Source organism: Sciurus carolinensis, chromosome 12 (genome assembly GCF_902686445.1).
Source record: "Sciurus carolinensis chromosome 12, mSciCar1.2, whole genome shotgun sequence".
In the NCBI taxonomy this organism is placed as follows: domain Eukaryota; kingdom Metazoa; phylum Chordata; class Mammalia; order Rodentia; family Sciuridae; genus Sciurus; species Sciurus carolinensis.
The window spans coordinates 85024800-85050422 of NC_062224.1; the positions used below are offsets into that span (position 1 = coordinate 85024800).

At 48.0% G+C, this 25623-nt stretch overlaps 2 protein-coding genes across 12 annotated transcripts in view; one reads left to right on the plus strand and one right to left on the minus strand.

Moving 5' to 3' along the window:
- The window catches only part of Syt2 (synaptotagmin 2), a 111390-nt gene extending 104788 nt beyond the window's left edge, over window positions 1–6602 (plus strand). For all 7 annotated transcript variants that reach the window (XM_047520118.1, XM_047520120.1, XM_047520121.1 and 4 more), the window contains one exon: window positions 489–6602. In XM_047520118.1, the coding sequence (XP_047376074.1) occupies window positions 489–695 (207 nt within the window). In that variant the 3' untranslated portion in view covers window positions 696–6602. The remainder of the gene's footprint in view (window positions 1–488) is intronic.
- Window positions 6603–8644: 2042 nt separating this feature from the next.
- Window positions 8645–25623, minus strand: part of Ppp1r12b (protein phosphatase 1 regulatory subunit 12B) — a 206986-nt gene continuing 190007 nt past the window's right edge. For 3 of the 5 annotated variants that reach the window (XM_047520111.1, XM_047520108.1, XM_047520114.1), the window contains one exon: window positions 8645–15865. In XM_047520111.1, the coding sequence (XP_047376067.1) occupies window positions 15779–15865 (87 nt within the window). In that variant the 3' untranslated portion in view covers window positions 8645–15778. Of the gene's footprint in view, window positions 15866–21137; window positions 21319–25623 lie in introns of all 5 variants that reach the window. The other 2 variants (XM_047520110.1, XM_047520107.1) reach the window with 1 other exon arrangement.

The following is a 25623-nucleotide window of genomic DNA, read 5'->3' on the forward strand; positions in this document are numbered from 1 at the left end:
TCCCAGGCTAATGTTCTTTCCTGGAACTCTCTTCCCTCTTTTCTGCTCTCTGTGAAGCCTTTCCTGATTGACCCAAGCAGGCTGTCATCTCCTCTAACTTTCCAATAGTACCTGGAGTTTCCTTCTCTAGCATAATCTTTATTACTTTGTGTTGCATTTTGTTGATTATGTGCCTGCTGATCTCATTAGAGGTAAACAAAAAAAATAATTTTTTTTTTGTCCCTGCACCCTCTCCATAAGTACTTATAGTGCCTGGAGCATTTCTCATGGCCCATAAACACTGCTGGTAGCAACACAGGTTGTCCCCAAAGGTGTGGCTTCTGCCTCTGTCTAAATTCAGTCTTATTTGGAGCCAGAGATGGAAGAAAGTAAGGAACCCAGGGAAGCCTTTTCTCCCATTGTTTGGAGTAAATGTTGACGAGGGAACTCTGGACAGGGAATCCCATGTCTTCACCTTCCAACCTCCTCGCTCCTTCCTTCCCTTGCAGAAAGTCCAGGTGGTGGTCACTGTGCTGGACTATGACAAGCTGGGCAAGAATGAAGCCATCGGCAAGATCTTCGTGGGCAGCAATGCCACAGGCACAGAGCTGCGGCACTGGTCTGACATGCTGGCCAACCCGCGGAGACCCATCGCCCAGTGGCACTCACTCAAGCCGGAGGAGGAGGTGGACGCACTTCTGGGCAAGAATAAGTAGATGGCAGCGGCTGGGCCTCCACGGACACTGACAAGATCCAGAGCTATCAATACCTCAGTTATGCGACCTTAGAGGTTTTCTTCATTTGTTTGTGGTTGTGTCCTTGTTTTTCCTTCCTTTTTCTTTCAAGACCAACTTCCCTTTGGTGGCTGTGTGAGAGAGTCCCCTAAGAGGTGAAAGAAGCCTGGCTCTGTTCGTCGTCCCAGCAGCTGCCCGTGCTGCATGCCCTGCCACGGTCCCCCTGACTCTTTCAAAGCTTTGTTTAAGCCTCACCCTGGTGAGGCCCTCTCTTGGCGGCAAATCGCAGCACTCCCTGGTTTTTGTGCATTCTGGACCAACAAAATGGCAGCACATCTTGTTTTGTGACGGCAAAGGCAACACAGTAGCCAATGGGGTGTGTGTGTGTGTCTGTGTGTGTGAGTGTGAGTGTGTGTTTGATAGTTCTCTTGATCCCTGGAATGAGCCATGGACAGTGAACCCGTGAGGGAAGAGAAGGCTCTTCAGGGAAGCAAGGAAATAAAGAAAGCCCACCATCTGAGTAGGAGATCCTCTCCCAGAAGGTGGAGACGGCTCAGCATCCGGGGCAGATGCCAGAAGCCTTCCTACTCCTGTGGGTAGCCATTTGGGAGGCAGCAAGATGTGGGGACTGGATGTGTCCAGAACTAGGACCAAACCCCTGATGCCATCATAGACTTCCTCCTGTCAGTCATGGTTTCCCCAGAAGAGGGGCTTCTGGGACATTCATGGAAATGAACTATCACTAGATTGATCAGACTCTTAACAGGGACTGTTGGTCCCAGGATCTCACTCTTGTTGACAATGAACTTTGACCTATGAAGAACAGAAGTCCTATTACCCAGAAAGACCAAGATGAAACTCCTGAATCTTCACCTTGTTCGGCGGGAAACACACTTCCTCCCTCTCCAGAAAGTCGACAGCACGGTTCATTTGCACTTACTCTCCATCATGCTTTTGCTTCTGTTCCTCTTTTCATTTAAGTGGAGCAACACTGAAGACATGTTATCTGTACAGAGCCAGAGAACGTTAAAAGGAAGGCTTAAATGTTCTTAGTTTCCCCGAGGTCCAGGTAAGAAGGGGGTGGCTAGAAGGGGAGGATTATGGACAGATGGTGGAGATTTTCTGAGATGACACACAGGCGAGCACTGGGATTCCTTCCATTCCTATTCCTTGCTCCCTGGACCCTCTGCTTTCCATGCTTGGCTTATGGATCGCTAGAGCCGCCCAGGGAGATAGGCGAGGAGGCCCCAGACTCACATTCATCAGAGAGATGCCTGTCTGTGAATGCCAACATGTGAAGGGCATTAATTCAAAATGGGTGGTGGAGGAGACCAACCAGTGTTTCATTCATTTCATTTTCTTTCATGGTGCTGGGGATCAAACCCAGGGCCTCCTGCATGCTAGGCAAGCTCTCCACCACTTAGCTATATTCCCAGCCCTCTGCCAGGTTTTCTACCTGCTCAGTGTGTCCCAGTCCCTGTTCACTTTTTGTCCCTAGCGTTGATAAAAAGCCATATATATGTTAGTCAGGTTTGCACTGAGTTCCCTTCCAAAACTTCAGCAAGGGCAAGAGAGTCAGGCCCCTGTGTGGCCAGAGGCCAGCCCTCCTTGGCCCCCTTCCTCTGACCTCTTTTCCATCCTTAAAGTCCTCAGGCCCTTGGTATTTCCTTACCATAGAAAACTCAGCTTCTCCAGAAGGCTGGGAATTGCTCTTTCCCAGCAAAAATGGCAGAATTCTTCTCCTGCCCCGTCTGAGCCACTTCAGCTTCCTGTAGGAACCTGACACAGATGGACAGTGATGGAGTGACTCAGGCTTTGAGGACTCAGCATGAAGAAGGTGCAGAGTGTCTTTTTATTCAAAATAGTCAGGGAGGAGGGTGTTTGGTTTTGCTTGACTTTATTTTTTGGTTGAAGTAGGGAGTGAGGGAACGCTTCCAGCAGGAGCAGACTGGGAAGCAGAACTTGGCTTCCCTCTCTGAGTTCCCTCTCCTTCCTGCCAGTGGCCCTTGGTACATGGAGGTTATGTATTTTATATTTCCCGCGTGTGAGTGTGTGTGCCTGTGTGTGATTAGCAATGGAAAGGTAGCACTCTGATAAGGATTATGAGCTGTGGTCCTTGGGACCAGAGTTGTGGTCATGGTAGAAAATTGTAGGATAATAGGGTGCCTTCGGAATCAAGGTGGCCACAGAGTTCCAGGGTCTTGGTGTGGACACCAGAAGTCACTGGACTCTTCTCCCCTCCCCAGAGCTGAGGCATTTTGGTGCTTTCTCAGGGTCCTTCCTCGTGCTCCTCCTCACCCATGTTCCCCTCCCCCACGTTCCTTCACACCTCATTCATGGAAGCCCCCTGTCAATCTCACCCCCAATACCTCTGTTCTTCTGCCTTCTCCCAACCCACTTTCTACACCTGGGATTCTTCGCTGCCCATGAGCTTCATGGAATCCTTCTAGAGTCCAAGATTTTCCACTTCCCAAACAGAGATGGAAAGTAAACCTCTGGTGGTGTGTGTGTCCCTGGACCTGGAGATAGAGGCTGGATTTTCTTACTAGAGCCCCCCTGGGGTGGAGCCTGGAGGAGACAGATTGCTGGCACCAGTGTAAGCCAGGGTGGGTGCTGGGAGCACTTCCTCCCTCAGGTCCCTGCTGGTTCTGATGAGCTCCCAGAACGGGAGATCCACGGGTCAGGTGGGGACGTGAGTTCTCTGTACCTGATGGCTGAGGAAGCCACCACAGAGCGTCCTTCCAAACCCCGACTGCTCTGTGACTCTATTCCTGGGGATGTTAGGGTCCTGAGTGTCAGAGCTAAGTAGGACAGAGTTAGGTGTCTGGCTAGTGAGGGGTTCTGGATGCTTCTGGGTCTGAGTTTTCATTCCAAAGTCTGTTCCAGAGAGGAAAATCCCTAGTAGAGAGAGGCTTTTTTTTTTTTTTTTTTTTTTTTTTTTTTTTTTAAATACAAAGTGGCTGAAACTATGAAAACCCAAACCCAGAACCACTCAGAAACTTGGGATGAGGGCTGCAGCTTTCTTCCTGAACTGTCATTTTAGAAGGAAGACAAAGTGCCAGAACTACAGGCAGACATTGTAGACTTTGGAAACGGAAGCTAAGGCCTGGGGGAGGCCCAGCAGCCTGACAGGGAGCGGGTGCTCCGTGTGAACGAGAAGCTGCTGTCCTAGAGCCCTGGGCTGGAGGTCGGGCAACAGGGATCAGGCCACACTTTCAGGTCCCGGTCTTCTTTTTTATCAAGAAACCAGACATAGCCCGTGTCTCTGCAGAATCAGATTTGAATGATTTTGCTGGCCCGGGGCTTCACCGGGAGAAGAGGGATGGCTGCGGGGTCTCTCATAAACCCACCTCCATCTGATGGGGTGAGGGTGGGTGGGCTGGAGACAGCAGAGAGGCTGAGAAACCTCCCCTGGCTGCAGGAGCGAGATTCCTAGTTCCTTTAATGTCCCAGGCTATTGTTGAGCCTTCAGTCCTGGTCTCACCTGACCCTGTAGACAGCCTGTCCCTGTCCTCATGAGGAAGAGATGGGGCCGGGGACTGCCTTCTTACCCGCTGCACTGCCCCTTTCCCACCTCAGGCTGGTTGTGGCCTTTCATCAGAGCTGTGGGTGGTGGCAGGCAGGGAGCCCTAAGTCCTTATCCTTGTGGCACAGAGTCCCATGATCTATAGTGCCACATTTGGCAAGTGAAAATACAGGATGGTCAAATTTGAATTTCAGATAAATGACACAATTTTTAAGAATGTCCTAGGCAATATTTGGGACATACTATACTTAAAAATGGTTTATTGTTTATCTGAAATTCAAGTTTAACTGACCATCCTGTACTGTGTCTGATGACCCTATCCCCATGACCACTTCCCCCCTCTCCCACTCAGTCCCAGGGGGCCAGAGATTGGTCACCATGGATTTGACTTAACCTGTTTTTTGAAATGCAATATTGAGAAGGGGACACTGTGACTTGAAGATACATGAATATACTTTATTTTTTAAGTAACAACAAAACCACCCTTTGAAGCCATTTGAGCCTCATCTGACCCCTGCCATGTGCGTTTAGTTCTATATTAAAAGAAGATAGTAATCTATAAACATACGAACCCAATCTTGTTGAACCAAGATGCATGTCTATAACCTTCTGTAAATAGCCGCATGGCAATGCTGAGTCCCCTCGGTCCCCCAACCTCAGGCCTATTTTACAGAACTGGTCGAGGCTGCTCCTTCTCTTTTCTGTTGTGTGGCGTCTTTGTCCCCAGCCCCATGCCCGCCATTCCCCATTGGGAATCCCACCATGGGAGCCGTGAGGGGACAGGAACGGGTTTCCAGCCCTGGTGCCAGCCCTGTTGGAGGAGATGCTGGAGGACACCGTGGCCCCGGAGGCCTGTCTGCAGCGCATCTATCGGCAGGGCCAAGGCACGCCACGCCCCGCCTGCTGTCTGGTGTCCACTGTTTCTGTGTTCCATGTATGTGTGTGGCGTGGATCCCTTCCTCCCGCTGTCTGAATTAACTGAAAAGCCATAAAGGGGGCCTTCTGCTGGAGACTGCCCTCGGCCCCTCCCAGGAGCCCCCATGTCCCTCCGACTGGCTCCCCACAGAACACTTGTGAAGGGCTCACCTGTTGTCATCCCCTCCTGCTCCCTGGGCCCTGTGTCTTGAGGACGGACGGTGGCCAGGGCTTCTGGTGGGGCCTTGGGCGGTCTCCCTGGTTGACTTTGGTCTGATGGCTCCACCCCATTTCCACCCTGACAGTGCAGTGGCAGGATGCCATAGTCTTGGCTACTTTCCTGAGGGCCCGGTGGAGTCAACGCGGATTTTCAGGAGCAGCCAGTCAGCAGCTCAGTCTGAGGCCAGCTTTCCATTTACTACCCTGGGTCCACACACCAGCCTACTTGCCACTGAGGTGTCAGGGGCCATAAATGGTAATGGAGGAGGAACTTGCGGGGGGAGAACCCAGGGATCGGTAGTGGGCTAAGCTTTCCCCCCATCTTCTTTCTGTGGTCTGAGAGCACCCCAAAAGTGTGGTGGTCCCAGGGCTGCCAGGTTCCTCCAGAAGTGGTGGGTATGTGTGGTGGTTAGGGACAGTTCAGAAGACCCTTGGCAGAACAGGTATGTCCTGGGCTCTGGCCTTCACACTGGCTCCCAGGGCAGCCCCAGGCAGGCACAGCAAGCAGCAGAGACGTGGGCAGAGGGGCCTGAAGCCTTTCACGGTCCTTGGTTGAACTGCAGTCCCCAGCCTGCAGCCCCAGGCCCCCAGAGCACCTGAGGAGAACCAGGTGGCTGTGTTAGACAAGGCCAGAGGCCAGAGGGTGGGCTCTGCCAGTTCTAAACCACAACACCGGGGCACGCAGAAATCCCAGGGACCTTTGTGCTGGGAACATGAAGAAGGTGGAAAGGACCTTGTCAGAACAGGCTGGGATCAGCTCTGTTGGTCCTTCCCACTCTCCAGAGACAGGCAGAAATTGAGGCAAGAGTTGGGGGAGAGTCTGGCAAGGTGGCAGGATCTGTGTGTGGGGCAAGGGAGCATCTGCTCTGCCTGTCCGAGCAACCCAGACCTTAGGGGGTCCTCCCTAGAGAAGCCTGACCCTTAGGCCCTGACTCTGCTCGTCTAAGGACTTGATTGGTTGCTTTCTGAAAACCGAGGGGCCAGAAAAGTTCCAGACTAGGCCTGGGGCGGAGGGTTGCCTGGCCCAGCTCACCCTGGAATACCTTGCCCCACCAGGAGCCCTCCTGTCTTCATGGGAGAGACACACGTGTAGCCCTCATCCCCAGCCCCCTGCTTGGCAATGCCCTCCACCCCCTTATGTGGACTCTGTTGTTCTCGTCTGATCTCTTGTCAAATTGTTATTTTGTAATGAGCTGCGTCTCCTTATTAAAGAAATGAGCTGAAAGAAACCCGGGGGTGGGGGGTGTCTGTACTTGTTTTTGCTGGGCCGTGGTGTGGGTGCGGGGAGGCAGGAGCTGCCCCTCAGGGTCAGCACAATGTATGAGGGTGACGAGCTGGTTCTGAGGCTCTGGCCTGTAGTCCAGTGTCTCCCTTCAGGGAAGCCACAAAAGGGCCAAGGTCCATTTTCTTGGGGGTGGGAGAAGACCAGACGGGCACCGCTGGTTGGGGTCACAGCACCTCACAACAAGGTGCCTGATGCCCTCCTGGGGAAGGCCGCGGCTGGGATCATCCCCTGGGAGGCTGCGGGGTGCCCGCATCCTTGAATTCCCCTCCAGTAGAGCCGTGTTTAGGAACAGCCAATCTAAGTCTGACAACAAGGAGGCTGGCCCTGAGGTGGGAGTTTGAAATGAGAATTTCTACAGTCTTGAATTACTCCATTACAAAGAACTCCAAAAGTCTTTGACTCTATGAGGCAAAAATGTTAGGAACTTCATTAGGGCTTTAGTTTTTAGGAAAGAGGCATGGTGGTGCATGCCTGTAATCCCAGTGGCTCAGGAGGCTGAGGCAGGAGGATTGTGAGTTCAAAGCCAGCCTCAGCAACTTAGTCCTAAACAACTCATGAGACTCTGTATCTACACAAAATTTTAAAAAAGGGCTGGGGATGTGGCTCAGTAGTCAGCAACCCTGGGTTCAATCCCTGGTACCATAAAAAAAAAAAAAAAGTGTTTAGGAAAGTGTTGCCCCTAAGACCAGGAGGGGACTGGACTCTTATTTCAGTTCCCTCGCCGTCTCTTCACTTTGAAGACAGACCAGCCTATTTTTGTTAGTTGACACCATGTGGCACTTGTCCTCTGGAATCGCCACCTGCTAGACTTGTGCTCACCTGTCAGTCCAAATGCAGGAGGGGCCAACTCGGTGATGAGCAAGAGCCAGGATCCTTGCTCGTCTAATCCCTCGTGCTGCTTCAGTCCCTGAGGCAGGGTGGGTTGGGCGGCTGGGGTGCATGAGGGGCACCCGCCCCTCAGCCCAGGACTGGGCTCATCGCTGGGCTGTCTCCTGGCTGGGAGTGTGGCTCCTCACTCGCCTGCGTGATGCTGGCCTGCATGACTGTAGGAGGCCGTCTGGGCAGACCCCACACATCCGACAAGGGGACACAGAGGAAGGTGACATTTGTGGTCCAGGAGCATCAGACATGCTGCTTTGCCTGTGTTTTGGGCCCCGGGACAGATCTGAACTCTTCAACCATGACATCATGTGTGTTTGTTCTGCTGCTGCTTGGGCTACAAACAGCTGGGTGACAGAAGGGGAAAAGAATCTTCCCTCCTTGACCTCCCTCTAAGTCAGGGAGCAGGGATTTCCGCTTGGCAGAAAACACTGGGCTTAGCAGAGCCAGATCAGGGTTTGCTGGATGGAGAAACCAGACCCGAACCGTGGCTGCCGAAGGGCAGAACTGGCCGGCCACCCACCCACGAACCCTGCCAGCGCCTGTGTGGCTCCTCCCTGGGCTGGGCTCCTTCATTCGGAGTTTGAATTTAACCTCCAATAACCCCCAAGTTAGTTAGCGGCAAGTGTAGTTTGGAACTAGGGAGAGGTTTTAGGTCTCCTCAATCAAAGAACGCTCCAATGAAAACCCTATGCATCCAACAGAGGACTAAGGGAGGTGCCAGGAGACTTCCAGGAGCCCAAGCAAAGCACCTGTTCCCTGGATGCAACTTGCCCAGGTATGAGAGGTCAGCATGCAGGAAGGTGGGCTCAGCACCCTCGTCATGGGTCCTTTCTGCCTTTGAGGAAGCAGCCTTGCTCTTGGTCACTTGAAACCTGGAACCTTGATGTCTTCTTATGGATCTGCCGAACCTTTGATCTAGGCTGTTCCTTGGCCTGACACACTTAGGAAACGCACTGGTGCTCTCAGAGTCCTGTCCTCAGGGCTGGCCACTCACTCGTGGCTGTCCTGGTGAAAAGACCTTCAAGTGCAGGGAGGTGTAGAAAGCTGGTGGGTGAGGGACCCGGGGGGCCACGACAGATGTGACATTCTATTAGTCCCATTGCACAAAGTTAAAACACAGTTTTATTTACTCATTTATAAATACTGTTGTGTTTACAGGCATCATATAGATGTGAATATTATTATTACCAAACTTTCAAACACAGAATACTTAATGCTATATAATAACAACCAGTAAAACAAAATCATCCATCTCAGGGTTGAAAGGCCACTCAAAATTGCATAAAAATACATTCAGTTCACAAAGCAAGTCTGGCTTCCCCTCCCGAAATGGCCCCCTCCCCAGGTGTATTTACAACAGACTGAAGTTAATCCATACAACTCAGCTGAAGAGCAGTTTACATCTGGTGGTGGAAGTAAGGTGCGGAATGAAGGGTGGAAAGAATAAAGACACACAGTGCTGTTACTAAGGTGGGACTGGTGTGGAGACACCAGGTTGGTTCTTATGAGCTCTCTTCACCTGTCTGGTCAAGGTCAGGGCAGAGGCAAGAAGGAAGGGAAGAAAATCATAAAGTCAAAGCCTGAGTCTGAACCACTCAATTGGGAAGAGGCCGCATCTCTCCCGGAAGAGGGAGGCAAGGTGAAGCCTGCTCCTTCCCTCTGGGGAAGTCCCCGCCTCCTTCAGGAACCAGCTGGGTGATGGCCCAGCCTCTCGAGAGTTCCAGGGATGCTGGCTAGAACAGGGTGTGCTGGGGATGGCTGCGTCTCCCAGAACCCTCCAGTAGCCCTGCAGCGTGCTGCCCAGCGTCCTTTTCCCTTTTCTTTACCCGGCCCCTCCGTGCGAGAGGACAAGTTGGAATCTGTTGGTCTTGGGAGAGAGGACAGTGTATTTGGGTGAGTACTTCAGTGAAGAGTCGAGCTGGTGCTGGCCCTTGCAAGTCCCTTGTTCAGGTCTGTGTTCTGTCCGGGGACCGCATTGAAGCTCTCTCGAGGTTGCCACAGTTGCATGCCTTTTCTGAATCCTCTCTCCTGCAGGCAGAAACGGGCTGCGCTGCTGCCGCCAGAAGCACTGCCAGGCTCATCCAGGCTGTGCACAGAAGACACGCTTCTGCCTTAAGCTGGAACCAGTCAGATCTCTCAGGACAAAGACTGAATAAATCAGATGTGCTACCTGGTGTCCTTGGGTGACAAGTCCAAGCTCACCTCCAAGGGGCTATTAGCACAGCTGGGGAGCTGTGAAACTGGAAGAGGCAGGTGGTGGAGGTGGCTACTGGTATATGAAACTCCAGGAATCCTGGCTGATTCAGGGAACACCATCTTTTTCTTAAGCACCATCAGGTCCATGTGAGAAAAGCAAAGAACAAAGAACACGGAGGAAGAGGAGAGGGAAAGGAAGGTGAAGTTGTTTACTGGAAGACATAAGAGCATCCTGATGTCAACTTAAAGGCCACCCGCATAAAATTTTATTGGCAGCATTAGGGGAAAATTTGGAGGAGAAATAACAAAATATCATGCAGGCAGATTCAAAGTCCAAAATGATAAGTAGATGAGAGAAAAGTTCTTTGGGGGACTGTAAGGGAGGGGAAAAGGCAACAAATATGAATTGACAGAATGATACACTTGAATAAAATTGGTTTCTGAGTTCTCATTTCTAATCTAGAACACGCGAGACCTCATTGGGAAGCTCCGAGCCAGCATGTACACTCAGAATAGAAGAGGATCCTCAGATTGTCAATCCTTTTTAAGTAAGGCCAGGCAGAGCACGCCTCAGTGCTGTGGTCTTTAGACACACCCGCCTCTTCCCCAGGAGTGCCACAGGCTTCCAGAGATGGGGTTAAGCCATTCCTCAGTTCCACTCTCATCCTTTCACTATGCAGTGGCCGGTCAAAAGACCCCGCTGCTTTTTCCTCAGACCTCAGAGACTGCCTCATTCCTTGGCAGCTGTGACAATGACTTCCTGGGCTGTAGTGAAGTTGATCTATTTTTCCAATCTAATCAGAACACAGCGATCAATAGCTGTCCCTGATAGGGTCTCCTCCTGAGCAGTGTCAATATCCATTAGAGAAGCTGATTAGAATCTCAGCTCAGCTGGAGGCTGAGGATAAAGTCACCAGCCCGACAGCTCATTTCCACGCTGTAGCGCTGCTCCCTCCTTCCAGTGCTTGCAACCTCCACTCTGCTCCACGTTCAAGGCCCCTGACTATTTGCCTCTTTTCCACTGCTGCCTCGGGCCACTTCCCCTTCCAAGGTTTCTGCCCTTTGCGCTCACACCAAACCCACCGGAGTCTTGCGAGAGCCTAGTGCTGCTCTGTGCAAAGCAGCAGAGTCTGTAAACTCTTCTGACTTTGGTGGTGTCTTTTGCAGACCTGCTTTAAAGGAAAGCCCTTTAAAGGAACCAGAACCTCCTACTTTTGAGAGCCCAGAATTCAGAGGAAGACTCAATGGAACTAAAGGTTGAGGTTTTCACTGAGGAAAATTCCTTTGCTGTTGTAAGGCAGAGTTCAAGATGGGACCAGCGGGTGCTAAGCAGCATGCTATCAATTCGTCTGTCTCAGGGAAGATGCAGAGTGGGCCACATCTGAGGAGGCTGAGGGAAGGTGGCTGAGGACCTGGGAAGCAGCAGCTCTATTTCCTATTGAAACAATTTGTCTGAAGGCTGCTTACAACAAATTGCTTTCTATCCATTTCCCTAGCAGCTCCAATTTCCACCTCTGCAGGTTTTAATATTCTTACCAAACCATTACGAGGGAAAGCAATTGCAACACCATTCAATTATCCTTAATATCAAACTCACTTTCCAGCAAGGAGGAGAAGTCAACCTTGACATGCTGATGTTAAACAGTCTGAACTGGGAGAAAACAAGAATTTTTGCTCCTGAATTTTTGAAGTTAAAAGAAGGAATTTTTGAAGCAGAAATCCCAAGTATGAGAAATTCTCTGATTTTCCTAAGAATGAATGAATCACAGAATTTTAAGCCTAAAGGGAATTTAAAGACAATCTTGCCCAAGGTCACAGGCTAACAGAAGAGACAGCCCTGAACCCAGATATTCAGACTTCAGAGGGCTTGTCCTTTCCCCTGCCTTATTCTTCCCTCAAAGTTGCCTCATTTATTGGGTTAGAGGAACCCACATGTTTGAGGGGTCTGAACTTGCCTTAAAAATCAGAATGGTGACTGAACTCTGGGCTTAGATTTGGGCAGGGGCCACCTCTGGCAGACAACGTGTGCTAAGGTAAGTGCAGTGTGGGCATAGCGGTGAGGTTCAGTGGCCCTGGTGGTATCTAGAAGGGAAGGACACTGGACTCCTGGTGACACCTCACTGTTAAAGCTGTGGTGGCAGTAGTGGCTCGCCTGCTGGGGCAGACAGGAACTCCCCCTTCCTATGGGCCTGGCTGCTGAACCCTTCAGGCCTCCCTTGAAGGTGTGAAGCAGCTGGAAGCAGAACAACAAAGAGAGGACACTTGAACAGTCCTCTCTTACCCAGCCATGTGCTCACCCCAGGCCCATCTCCTAAAGAGCCCCAACACTGTCAGAACCTTCTGCGGAGTGGCCTGGCCAGAAACAACTGGCCTTTCTTTGAGAGGAGGTGGCGTCTTTCTTTGGCCAAGAGAGGCTGCAAAGTTGCCAGACATCCAGAGGCCTAGCAGAGTGCTAGAGAATTTCTGAGAATTTCTTCTTCCTCATTTCTGGTTCAGTTAAACGCTCCTAGTGGAGAATCAGCTAGTAGTTCACACATTCTTGTGTGGGATCCACAGCTATTAAGTGGAATTTTCGCTTCCTTGCTTCTTGGTAGAACTGTTAAATAAGCATATGCCTTGTTTGGGGTGGGAGAAGAGATGAAACGTTCCAAACAAAGATATGAAACCCACCAGTCCATCAAATGCATCTAGATCTCCTTAAACATGGAAAAGCCCAGAAAAGAAACACAAGTATCCTGCAGCTGGATAGAGAGCAAGGGATTCTCTAGGAGATAGCCAATGAGATTGGCCCAGAGGAGAATGGAGTGTTCTGAGGAGGCCTGGGATGTGTCTGTTGTTCAGATTCTTCAGCAGCTGCACCCTGAGATAGGCACGGCCTTACATTGGAGACTGGATGGGGCTAGGGATCATCACACCTGGGGCTATTGAAAAGGACTGGCTTATGTGAAAAGATCAGCAGCCCCTGAAAGACAAACAGGCAAACACCAGCCAGAGAATCTCTGGAATCCTCAATCATTACTCCCAAAGGTGTGGCTCGGTTATTGAAAAATATCAAGTCAGTGGGAACAGAGGGTGTGAAGCTGGACTGAGAACATTCTTTTTCCCCTTCTGACACTTCCTATTAAGACTAAAGTGACAGAGCTGAGCCTCATGTTGCTGGCCAGCCTGCTGCTATTCACTCAGCTTGAGCTGCTGGGGGTGCTCAGGAGTTCCCAAACCAGCAAGTAAGGGCGGGGAGGGTGGTGGTGACTAAGGAGATCAACAGTAGATAACTTGCCAACAGCACAAGAGAGAGTAGCTGGCTACTAGAAGGCCTGTACCCACCGCCTGATATGGTTTCCAATCAATACAGTTGTGAAGAAATGGTGTTTATTCTCTAGAAGAGACCAGAATTCAGAATGTTATCTAATAAAATTAATGGCATAAGAGCAAATGCCTGACATTGCGACTTCAGGAAATTGTACCTTAGTGCAAACTAGGATGGTTTACACTTTCTGAGTTCTTGGCCATAGAATCCAGTATTCCTGAGATTGAAAAGCTTTGTCACAAGGAAAACCTCCTGGCAAAAAGAGGCGTCTCTGGCACAAGAGGCTGTCATAGAGCAGCAGGGATGAGTCACCGATCTAAGAGAACCTGCCTCCAATGCTTTGAAAGGCACAAAGGGACCTGGGGGAGCTCTCCAACTCCTTTACCTGGTCTATGGACTTGAGGAGAGTCAAAATGTTTCTTAATGATCCAATTTTCTTTTCTTGAGAAAGAGGCAGCAAACTCCACTTCCTCCATATCTAAGATGCACCAGGAGAATCAATTAGCCAATACCGTGTTGATTTTCTCTCCCCAGAACGAAGGGAATGCTTATAGTGGAAGATATGGAACTTCTCACTCCAACCCAGCAGGTCCCTGAGAATTGAGCTTACAATGCCACCATTATAATATAAAGTTCCAAGACAGGAGCAGAGCAGCTTTCTCCTGGGGTGGGGGTGTAAATAAAAAAGGGCAGAAACAGAAGAGAGAACCTTATATACTCTAAAAGTGGGGTTCTGCCAGAGAAGGCATGGCCCCCATTCTGGAACTGAATTATAGATTCTGTGTAAAGAGCATTGTCAGGGGAGGATGGAGAACACCATTGCCATTTTCAGAAAAAAACTAACAGACAGAGGTAGTACATGTTAAGAAGAGACCACTTTTAGCACTGAGCATCACTGGCAAGCCTAAAATGAGGCTTTAAATGACCTGCACACTCAAAGTGAACCAAGGGATAAAACTCCAAAAAGCGAATACTATATGCCTTAATGTTGGGTCATCACGGAGAACTAATGGTTGAACTCTGCACTGGGGTTATGGAGTACTCTGTGAAGGTCTGGGCACAACATTTTAAAAGGTTGTTTTGTCTTGAGAAGGATGGCCAAGATGGCAGGTATGAAAAGCACGCCATATGAAGAGTGCCTGAAAAGAATAGGGCCGTGTGCGCGGAAGGGAGGCCCACCAACCACACGGATCTTAAGTACCGTCACTACAAGGAGCAGCAAAGGGTAGATGTGGCCTACAGAGGATCCACATGCAGACCTCAGCTGGTCTCAGGAGAAACTCTGGTTATTAGAGTTGCTCAACCTGCTAGTTGTAAATGCACAGCCACCAGAGGCTATCTGACTGTGGTCAAAGCTGTGGTAGCAGGGGTCCCTGTGACACAAAAATGGAAAGCTGGACCAAATGACCTCTGGGCCTTGCCATTCTAAATTCCATGACCCTCATCATACATTGAAAGGACCTCTTCCCTTTAAACCTCATCAAACAGCCATCTCTCCTGTTAGCTTCTAAGAAAGCAAAGGTCTCTTCCCTCAATCTAACCACCAAAAACAATCAAACCCACCACCATTCCCGCAGCACAGTGGAACGCTGTCGTCTTTGTCATGATGTTTCAAGTGTCCTCAGATACTCCTTTCACCACATGTGTATTCCAACGTCCACTCCCTGTCCGGCTCCCAATAACCTGCCCTCTCCACCTTGTAGGCCTCCTTGCAATGACTTCACATGTCATTTGCCAGGTACCAGAGTGAAGAGAGGAAGGTGAGGTCAAAGGAAGATGAGGCAGAATGGGGTATCCACTTTTCTGATAAGGAGTAAGATTTTCTAATAAGATCCATTTTCTAAAAAGGAGCCCAGATTTTCTAATAAGAAAAACCATTTTTCATTTTTCAGGGGGAAGATAAATGGGAGATGTGAATAGCAGGCTGACAGGAATGCTGAGTCTCCCTTTTTATGGACAGGGCTCATGGAGCCGCCCCAACACACCACAGTGATGATGTTTTAGTCTTTAGTCTCCAGAGTAATGATCTTCCACAGCAGTCAAAGAAAACCAAGGTCAGGTGCTCTTAGCAAAGGTGTGGGGAGAGAGAAAGAATGAAAGGATAGAAAGTAAAGGAATGAGCGAGGCCAGGGCCAGCAGTGCCTTGGAGAAAGGTTAGGCAGGAGGGAGGAGCAGGGGTTAAGATGAGTCAGGGATAGCCCTGGGTTGCTGAGGAAAAAATATAAGTCAGTTCCTGAGAGGTAAAGAACAGAAAGCCGAAGTGCAGTTGCTGTCCTCTTGGACTCTGATGATTAATTCCACATGCCGCCATTTCTCTTGGCACCCCAGACAGGAACCTGAAGTTGCCACCACAAGACTCACCTACATCAGAGGATACTGGGTCAGCATAAAGGCTGGCATGCCTTACAGGTTTGGACCAAATCCAATGTGGACAAAGTAGGAAAGCAGCAGGAAGCTGGGGTCCACAGCTGAGCTTGGTGTGCTCCATGGGGCCTTCTCCAGATGGCTCCAGTGATCACAATCATGCTTCAGTTAAAACTGTCATAAAGCTTAGGGTGAGGGGGTGGGAGGAACAGGGCAATGAGAGTGCAGGAAAATGTACAGTGCACAGGATGTGACTGAAGAGGGTCAGAGAGGAGTGTCCTTCCATCAAAACTTTCACTTTTTTTGGCTGAAAGGCAATGGCTGGAAATGAGGGGCGGGCAGCACATGCCCACCCACACCTGGAGCCTAGTCTATTTGGACAGTTTGCTGATCACTCTGATGAGGGCACCATTTTCATCTTTCAGCCTCTGGTTGTCAGACTTCAGTTCTGTTAACACCTGTAGGTGACAGAGAAAAGTGAGTTAGAATCTGGCACAAATGCTTCCACCCTCCTTGACCAGGCGGGCTGGTGGGGGAGCAGAGCCTTCTGAGGATGTGCATGAGTGAGCTGCCACCACCCTTTCTCCCAGGAGTGAAGTTCCCTTGAATCTTCCTACTTACTCAGTTGGTAGTGTTCACATTTAGGGGATCACAGCCCCTCATTTTTTGAGCTAGCAGATTTAGCAGAAACACCTTATTTCTTTGCACACAGGCTCATGTTTCACACTGTATATCCTTTCACTCTATTGAGTCAGTGGCTATTTTCAATTATTCCTTGAACTCACCTCTAGTGCAGAGAAATTGGAGAGAGTGCCAAAGTAGGGTAATGAGGACATAAGGAAGGAATTCAGAAAGGAGTTGTTGGTGGTGACCCAAAAGAGTTAAATGAGGACACTGCTTCACAGCCCGTGAAAAACAAGAATGCAGGCTGAGGGACAGAACTCGGCTTTTCTGTCATGTGCACAAGATGATTTAAGGGCCCTCCTCCCAGGAGGCCTTCTTGGTGGCCCTCCCTCTACCAATCCCACTGGTCATCCTACCTGCTTTCAGCCACTAAAGCCCAGGGAACTCACAGAGGTGGTCGCAGAGCTGCAAGACACAGTGGCCACTAGGTATACGTTTAATTTTCCTCCACTGAAGTTACCAGGAGAAACCCAGAGGCCTTATGAGCAGTTTTAGGGGATAGCATTATAATTCCAGGAAACAGATGCTTATAGAGGGATGGAAGGGGTAGAGATTCAAGTCTATTAATTCTGCCATCTTGGAACTTTGCCCACCTTGTGGAACAAAGGAAGAGTAAGCTCCAGCTTAGATGCCCAAGCCTTTATTATGTTATTATGTCGTCAAGGCACTTTGACAAATATATTATGCATTAGAAACATCCTGATGAGCTGTTGATAAGAGTAGTTTATGTGTGGGCCTTGTTGGTAGCAAGATTTAGGTCGGAAGGTAAGTATCTCTTCAACAGGGAGGCTACAAAAATAGACATCTTCATTTGTTGTCAGTGCAGATGTCCGTGGTTTATCAGTCATTTAAACCTACAGGAACCCTGTGGCAGGCAACACCCTCAGAAACAGGTGGCTTGGGCTCAGGTGTTGTGAGGTCTATTAATTCTAGCTCTTGGCTCAGCTATTAACCACTTAAGGACCTACTGAACTGTAAGGAATATAATCTCTGTTTCCTCAATGTTGCAGGGAAGTGGCAGATTACTTACACAAGTCCATCCATGTATGCACTGACTTGAGTCACAAATGCATAAAGATTTGTAACAGGAACAAAAGAAAAACACTGATGATCTCCAATGTGGGAGCCAGTATGCTAACAGGCCTCCATAGGGCCTCATGAGTCTGAGATACGCTTCTATCCTTATTTCTACAAACGAGGAAATGAAGACTTTCCTAACTAGTCCAAGGCACCCAGCTATTTAAGTGGCAAAGTTGATACTGAACCCAGGTATGCCCAACTTCAAAGATCGTTCTTTCATTACAGGTGGAGGTAGGGGTGGAAGAAAACCCCAAAACACCAGGAACCGTCTCAGCCCAGAAACAGAGTCCAGCATTGTCCTTAACATTAATGATCTGTATTACTTTAGGCAAACCACTTCTCTGCATTTCTATTTTTGTGTCTATAAAAGAACAATAACCCCCACTCTACTCCCTCAGAAGGTAGGGACGTTGTGAGGCCCACTTGTGGTGAGCGATGTGGGAGCATGCAGATGTCTACAATGCGCTTTTGGATACTGAGTATTCCTGGGGCCACTAGGAGATTGCCCAGGAATATGGGAGGGCAGGTAAATAGTCTACAGACCTTACACAGATTATTTTCATTCAGAAATAGCAAAGGAAAGTTCCAGGTCTTTGACCCCCCTTTTCTTGCTCCAACTCAACCGAGGCTCTGGCTGCCTCCTCATGCTTCCATCCCTGCAGCTGTGCCCTTCAAAATTCAGTGCTCAGAATGCATCTCAATCAGAGTTTTAGAAAACATCATCCCAGGGTGGCCTCATGGTGTTCTAATGTCCCATCCTGTGGGCTGCAGGCTGGGTGAGACTCTGAAAACCACACTTCCATGACAGGATTCCATAGGCGAGAAGCTACAACATGGCAGTGGAGCCATGTTTCAGTACGTAGGGGCTCATCCAATCAGAACTGAATCACCTTTTTTTTTTTTTTTTAAATGTATAAACAACTTGTTGAGCTTTGGTGATTTATTTTCACATTAAGAACTCAATTCCCTGGGAAAAAAATTGGACAAGAAAACTTCACAGCTGCAACATGCTACAATTGATATCTTAAGGGACTGTCAAAAAGTACAAGAGGAAGAATGTAGAAATCAAGGCGGGAAAGCCTCATAAACCTCACTCTCAAAAGAGAGAAGGGGAAATGAACAGAGTTATCTGATACTCACTTCAAGTTAAAGAATGATGAAATAAGAACACATGTGAAAGTACTATATGAGTATGTTTAACAAAGCTTTATCATTTTAACTCTGAACCTCAGCTTCGAAATTTCTAAATATCCAGCTTGCCACAGTTTGAGGTACAGATACCTTGGACAAATAAAATCAAATATACATTTTCTCAAATGTTACTTCTTATAGACTGTTGAGAAAAGTGATACAGAGAAAGGGGACACCGGGCCCTGCAACTGCAGAGAGCTCCAGGGCAAGGCTGGCTTAGGTGAGAGGGTCTCCGATCAGTTTCACCGCAGCATCCTTGTTTCCAACTGCACCAGAGGTGGGAAGGGAATCCTCCCTTCTATTTTGTTGGTAAGTGACTTGTACTACATGCTGAGATAAGATTTCTCCAGGGACAATTATTTAAAAAAAAAAAAAAAAGGGTAAAAAATCTCTCGATCCCACTGCCAGTTTGACTTAGTTATTTCATCTTTCCTTCAAGTAGGGGTCAGCAAGGTTTTTCTGTAAACATCTTAGGGTCTGCAGGCCACACAGTCTCTGTTGCTGTAGCACAAAAGCAGCCCCAGACATAATATTACATAAACAAAAGAGCATGGCTGGGTTCCAGTAAAACTTTATTTTTGGACATTAAAATCTGAATTCCGTGTAGTTTTCATGTGTTATGAAATCCCTCCTCTAGATTTCTTTTCTGGTTGTGGGCAGGGCTCATGGGCCAGAGGAGTGGGCGGTAGTTCGCGGTCCCTTCCCCCGAAGCTCACGGACCAGGCAATGGCATTCTTCACGGTGGCAGAGTCTTCGGGAGGAAAGGCTCTGAAAGTCTGCTTTTCACAGGGAAGCTGAGTGCTGAGAAGGCAGAAGGCTGTCCTTCATCCTTCAGCTGCAGTGCTGGGGCACTGGAGTTGCTCAATAAATCCTTCTTGCATTGTTTAGGCCATATGCTTAACAAACGGCTGAAACTCAGTGCCAAGTAAGCAGACAGCTTAAATCACAGTGGTGATTTGAATTTTGGTTCTACCACTTACTCTGTGCGCAAACTTGGGAACGTAAGCTGTTGTTTTTTTTTTTTTTTTTAATATGTACAATAATTTTGGGGATTCAATGAGAAAAAGCATACAAAGCACTCAGCATAGGCCTTAATTGGCTTTATCTTGGTTATGAACCATTGAAAGGATGAGATGTAATTTTGCCCCATATTCTAGTGTGGCAAAAAGAAGGGAAAGTAAAAATAAGTGGGAGATCTTTTGGGGTCTCTACTTTGCCCCAAGTTGAATTTTCCAGGAATTTGTGTGTGTGTGTGTGTGTGTGTGTGTGTGTGTGTGTGTGTGTATGCATGCACACCAGGGATTAATTAAACCCAGGGCCTTACACATGCTCAGTATGTGCTCTACCACTGAGAGCACATCTATCACCAGTCCCTTTTCCAGGAATCTGGAGGCTAATTTTAAAGCATGGAGTTTAGATCTAACAGTGGCTGTTCACTGCCAGCCCATGGTAGCACTTCCCTTTTAATTTTCTTTCTGCCTGTGATAGCATCTGCAGCAGGATATTAGCTCAGCCCTTATGGTAATTTGGGTGCTTCAGTTCTAGTGGATATTAGTTGCCAGCTACTGACCCTGAAGGCAAAAGCAAATAGGCAGAAAAAAGAACAGGCCCTGGTCAAGACTAATTAGATTGATGCTGAAAATTAAAAACTCATTTCAGGGTAGTGGTGACCCCATCACACTATCTTGGGATGAGAAAACAAGCTGTCTATGAGCTTGTCTTTCAGATCCACAGCCAGGGGAAGGCTTCAGTTTGCCAAACACATTTTTTTGGTCCTCAGTTGAAAATAAATCCCTGCTCTCTGCTCCACTGCCTGTCATCTCCTTTGCAAAGCCAGCCCCATTAGGGAGGGTCTTGCTGTTTGAGGGTCTCATTTATACAGACTGCGTTCTGCCTCACAGCCCACATACTTGGGGGAGAGGGACACATTCTCTCTCCAGGGCCCAGATTTGTGACAGGGATGAGAAGTGTCTCCCAAGGAGGGAGAAGAATGCAAAGACTATTGCAGAAGGAGGCAAAGAATGCTTATCAATTCTGCTCTGATGGTGGGATGCAGCATGTTCTTGCTGGTAGCAGAACTGGGCCAGAAGGGCTCTAGCTAGGTTCTAGTCCTCTCTGCCCAGCAATGTTGTCACATGTGAGGATTTAATTCTGTCTGGTATTCGAATGGTTGTGGTTCTCAACCCTAGTTGAACAAAAAAATTAACAGTAGAACTTTGAAAAAAAATACTGATGCCTGGTTTTCAACCCAAACCATGGATTCTTTGGAGTGGCACAGGCACTGGTATGTGTTGATGCTTCCAGGTGGTTCTATGTGCAGCCAGGGTTGAGAGCGCTTGCCCTTTGTTACCCCAGACCCAAGCACAATTTGGAGTCTACAACCATCCCCAACTGATGCAGGGGACCAAGTTGCAGTTGACTGGGAAAGCTCTATCTCAGTTTGGGAACGACCCCACCAAAGAAATGTATGTTCATGAACTTACGCCGGTACAGGTACACCACACGTGTGTATATTTATGTGTAACTGAGTGAGAAAACCCATATTCAGTATCTAGGAGAACAGAAGGTAATGTAGTGATCTTACGAAGTATCCGCTGGCCCACGCAAGTCTACCCCACCGCCTCCCTCGACCTATGCTGTTATGTCCCATTCCAAGGTCTCAGTCCTGCTCCCTCCATCTCCAGATGACCAAACTTTACAGGAAACAGCACACAGAGGCTCTTACAGAGGGGACAGGCACTGGGCTTCTGGAACCAAGAAGAAGAGTAAACCTGCCTGGAGCAGTAGAGGAGGGAAGTGAGGTGGAGAGGAAGGGCAAGAACTAGAGCTGCTGGGTGTCCGAGGACTCGATGGACTCCGAGAGTCTGGCCACCACTCGGGTCAGGGCCCTGTTCTCAGCCTGCAGTTGCTCGTTCATCTGCTTCAAGGTTTGAATCTGTTTTAGCTGGTGGAGATTCTGCAGAGAGTGAGACACAGAGGGGACAGACAGACAAGACAGAAAGAGACAAGACAGACCAGAGGAAAAAAAAGTAGGACAAAGAAACCATGTGACCTTTTGTTTTTGTTTTTTGTTTGCATGCAAGAAAGGAAATGAGAGAGGCAGGAGCGATGAGAGCACATTGTGGATGTTGGTGGGGGAGGGGTGGAGAAAGGCACCAGGAGGGAGAGCTGTCTGTGCTTCTTGGCTGAGGCCTACATGCGCTGAAGGTCAGCCGTATGAATGTAACCAGGCTCTCGAAAAGCACATCTGGATTGCTTTGAGAATGACAGTCCACCAAGTGGCTTGGGGCCTTCTGAACCAAATTCATAAGCCTGAGCCACAGCCTCAGGGGCCCTCCATTGTCACTGTCAAACCGAGGACTCAGTATGTTCCTAAATCCAGCTGCTGCCCTTTTCTTTCTCTTCCATTTCATCTTCCCCCCATACCTCCCATTTGTTTTCTTTCTGGATTCTTTTCTTACCTCATTTTTTTTTAATTTTAAAAAACAAAACAAGGAAAATAAGAGAGGGGGGTCTGTTATTGAAGCACTTTCTGTATACGGCATGTACTGTTTAGAAGGGTGAAATGACATACTGAAATAACAAAGAACTGTTGGCACTCTACCCGGATTTGGAGAAAGCTTCCTTTGCCTCGCTAGTTCACCTTTGCAGTCTGGGATCCCAGAGCTGCTAACCTTCTCTGACCTGCTATATATGATGATATGCATCACTAAGTTCATAGCTAACTGCGTTCTCTGTGTCTGAGTTAATGCTGAGGTTGTGAGCTGCTTAAAGGTGTTCACAAAAAGAGTTGTATGCTGGAAATTGTAACTGTGCATAAAAGTGGAGAAATCATAAATGTCCAAATGATAATGGAAGTGGCTGGGCCAATTCCAGTCCTAACTGTCTGTCAGTGTTGCAAACGGAACAGAATAAGCAGCCCACAGGTATTCTTCCTAAAACCCCGCATTCCATAAAGGACTTGAAGACTTCAATAAATGAGATTCTATCACAGGCCTGCCTATTCTGCTGCGTGTGCTTCCTAAGTGATCATCTGCACTGACCCTGAAACTGAGGCCATCAGTTTTTTGGGAGGAGAGAAATGAATTTGTTATGCAAATGGAGTTTCATGGTAGAGGACAGATAATTCTGTGGGTTTTAATGATGACAAAAAGATCACCAGGTATCACAGAAATGTTTCTCATATCCACACAATGAGAAAGACAGAAATGAAAGATTAGTGGAGTAATAGTTTGGGAGTAAAGAAAATGAAAGGTAGTATGAGGGGAAAAACAGCGAAAAGGAAAAACAAGCAGAGACAAACCACCAAATAGCCCTTTCCCCCAAAAGGGAGAATAATCACCTGGCAAAGAGGTAGGGGTAGCCAAACAGTTCCATGTAGCCACTGTACAATAGGGACTGGGCAGCCCACTGCCTACTGTAAGCATCTCAGTTGTGGAGGGGACAGAGGAGGGAGATCAAGGTGCAGCACATGTAAAAGTTTAAAGAGATGGGCAGGGACGAAATGTAAGAACCAATGGAAAGTCCCTGGCTCTCATCCTTTGCTGGTGTTGACATTGGACCAAGCTTTCAGCACAATCATTAGCATTATATGAAGTGGTCCTTGGCTCCCAGGGAATATTAAAGACATGAAGTATGAATGTGACTCAGTCTAACATGTGAATACAAGCAGATCGAGGTGGAAGAATTTGCAAGTTATCAGCATAAGAGAGGCAGGAAACCTGGTGGAATGTGCTATAGGAAGCAGTCTTGAAAACAAGGCACGGCAAGAAGATGGAGAGGAGTGCAGGGCATAGAGCAGGGTGGACCAGGGCAGAGCTGAGGGGCAGGTCAGCTAGTGATGTTTCCAGAATAAGCAAAATAAAATCCCAGGACCAATCTAAAAGTGGATTGGTGGCTGGGCCCCTCTCATGCAAGGAGCTGGGAAAAGAAGAGCAGAAGGTCTGGCAAGGAGGCTGATGCTGAATGAAGGATGCAGTAGAAAAGTAATGTGGTCAGATGAGGGCACATCCCAGGACCAGGTGCAAGTCTAGCACAGCTTACACTGACGTGCACATCTGTCAGAAGCTGGCATGTAATCCCACTCCAGCCCAGGATCTGGGTGGAGTTTCTCCTGGGGAGAATTTATACATACTTACCTTCCAGGTAAAGGCCAGAAAGGTACAACCCAACTCACAACCACAGAGCCCCACATACATCTGGGTGAGCCCATCTCACGGTTTCCCGATTCACCTGGCCTTTGAATTTTATTTGCTGGAGTCAGAAAAATAGGCGCTGAAATTACTCTGCCTTGAACACCTCCTCTTTAAGGGTTCACTGGAGGCCAGCCCCAGAAACTGCTCCCTACTGATTGCACCAGGGATATTTGAGCATCTGTATAAACTGAATATGCACAAATATGGAGACCAACTGGTTCCAAACTCTACAGGGTCCCACAAGATGGCTGCTGCACCGTTGGTTGGCTACCTAATACACAGAAATTTCGTCCATTAACTACTCTAGAAAAGTTGGTTACCATGAAAAATAGCCTGAATGAAGAGCCTGGAGCTAGACAAGGATTATCTTTGACTCCTATAGGGCAGTCATAATAATTTGATAACATTTATATTTGTATATTTGAAGTTTTTGCCTTCAAAGAGACACCAAGGTAACATTGGTGTGACTGGGAGGTTCTGATGTTCTTCCCCCTTAGTCCTCTAGGGGGAGCTGGACAGTCTGTAAACCTGGGGGTATGCTTTGATTTGAGCCCTGTTTAAGGGCTTTAGAGCCTACTCTAGGCATTTCTTCTCCATAACTTTGTAATTGGGAATGGAGAAAAAAGGCAATGACTGCAGGGGCACATTTTTAACTTAAAAAAAAATTAGCCTCAGAACAACTTATCTACTGGTTTGAGGGCCAAACAGTCATGATCTGGCTCCAATTGATAATGTAAATAAATTGATTTTAAAGTTGTTGGCAAAATGGCTTCTAACTGGAGAGAGCAAACACTTTCATGTATAATAAACTCAACTGAGTAAAGAAAAGAACTCATGACCTACTTTAGGAAATTATAGTCTGACAAGATAGAGAAACATGTAAACTTGTCTCAACCCACTGGATTGAGAGCTACTAGAACACAGAAGGACTTCTGTATTCTCCAGTTTAGAATGGGAACAGAAATAAGAAAGGATCTCAAGTTCTCCATTTTGGGTCACTTTCTGGGTCTTTGTGTGGGGTCCTGCGTGGAGATGGCTCAGAGTTTCAGGACTGGTGGGTATAAGCTGGTTTTGGCTCCTTAGTACTCACTGGGAGGCACCAGTTTTGGCCTCATTTACATGAGGATCAGTATTTTGGTTCTTCCTTTTTCTTTCGGTCATTTCTTAATGAGCATCACTGACAGGACAGTTGTCTAATAGGAAAGTACAAATGGTATAACTCAAGGGTTTCGAAGATGGAATAGCCACTATACAACCAAGAGCTGTGGAATCATCCATCAAGAACTGTTTGCAATGCTAACACGCTGCCCTAAGTGGGCGAGAATAGTTCTGAATGGTGAGGTGAGTTTGGAAAAACCAGAGATGGAAAGGTTTAACAGTGCTGGGTATTGCCCTATCATCTCAGGAGAATCAACCACATATTATAAAAAGAGTAACAGAGCTGGGTACAGTGGCACGTATCTGTAATCCCAGCAACCAGGAGGCTGAGAGAGGAGGATCACAAGTTCAAGGCAAACCTGGGCAACCACAACTTAGCAAGACCCTGTCTCAAACAAAGAGTTGGGGATGTAGCACTCCTGGGTTCAATCCCAGTAGTGCCAAAAAAAAAAAAAAAAAAGGCAACAGGATCTTGTGAAAACTATGACCTTGTCATGTCCTAAAAAACTTCCTCCACAAAAATAAGCCTTTGGAACAAAAAATGCCTCTGTCAAGGTGCTTCAACTGTGTATTAGGGAGGCCTATTCACAGAAAAAACTTCAGGCTATGCCTGAAACTGTCACAGTATTTCTGTTTCCTAGCTGAAGAAACCTGGGTCTCACCAGATGAACACTTGGCAGCATATATCCAGTACAAGAAGATCCTTGAAGAAAGAAAAGAAACTGAGCAAGCGCTAAGTGATGGTGACCATGTGGCATCATGGCCACTGTGGGGATTAGATATTCCACAATCATATCCAGGTGGCTACAATGAGCAGCTCTGTGCCTTCCCCTTCCATAGCAGTGAGTTGATACCTTTCAAAAGATTGTCAGATCTTAGCATTCAAAGCTGCAAGAAATGGCAACTGT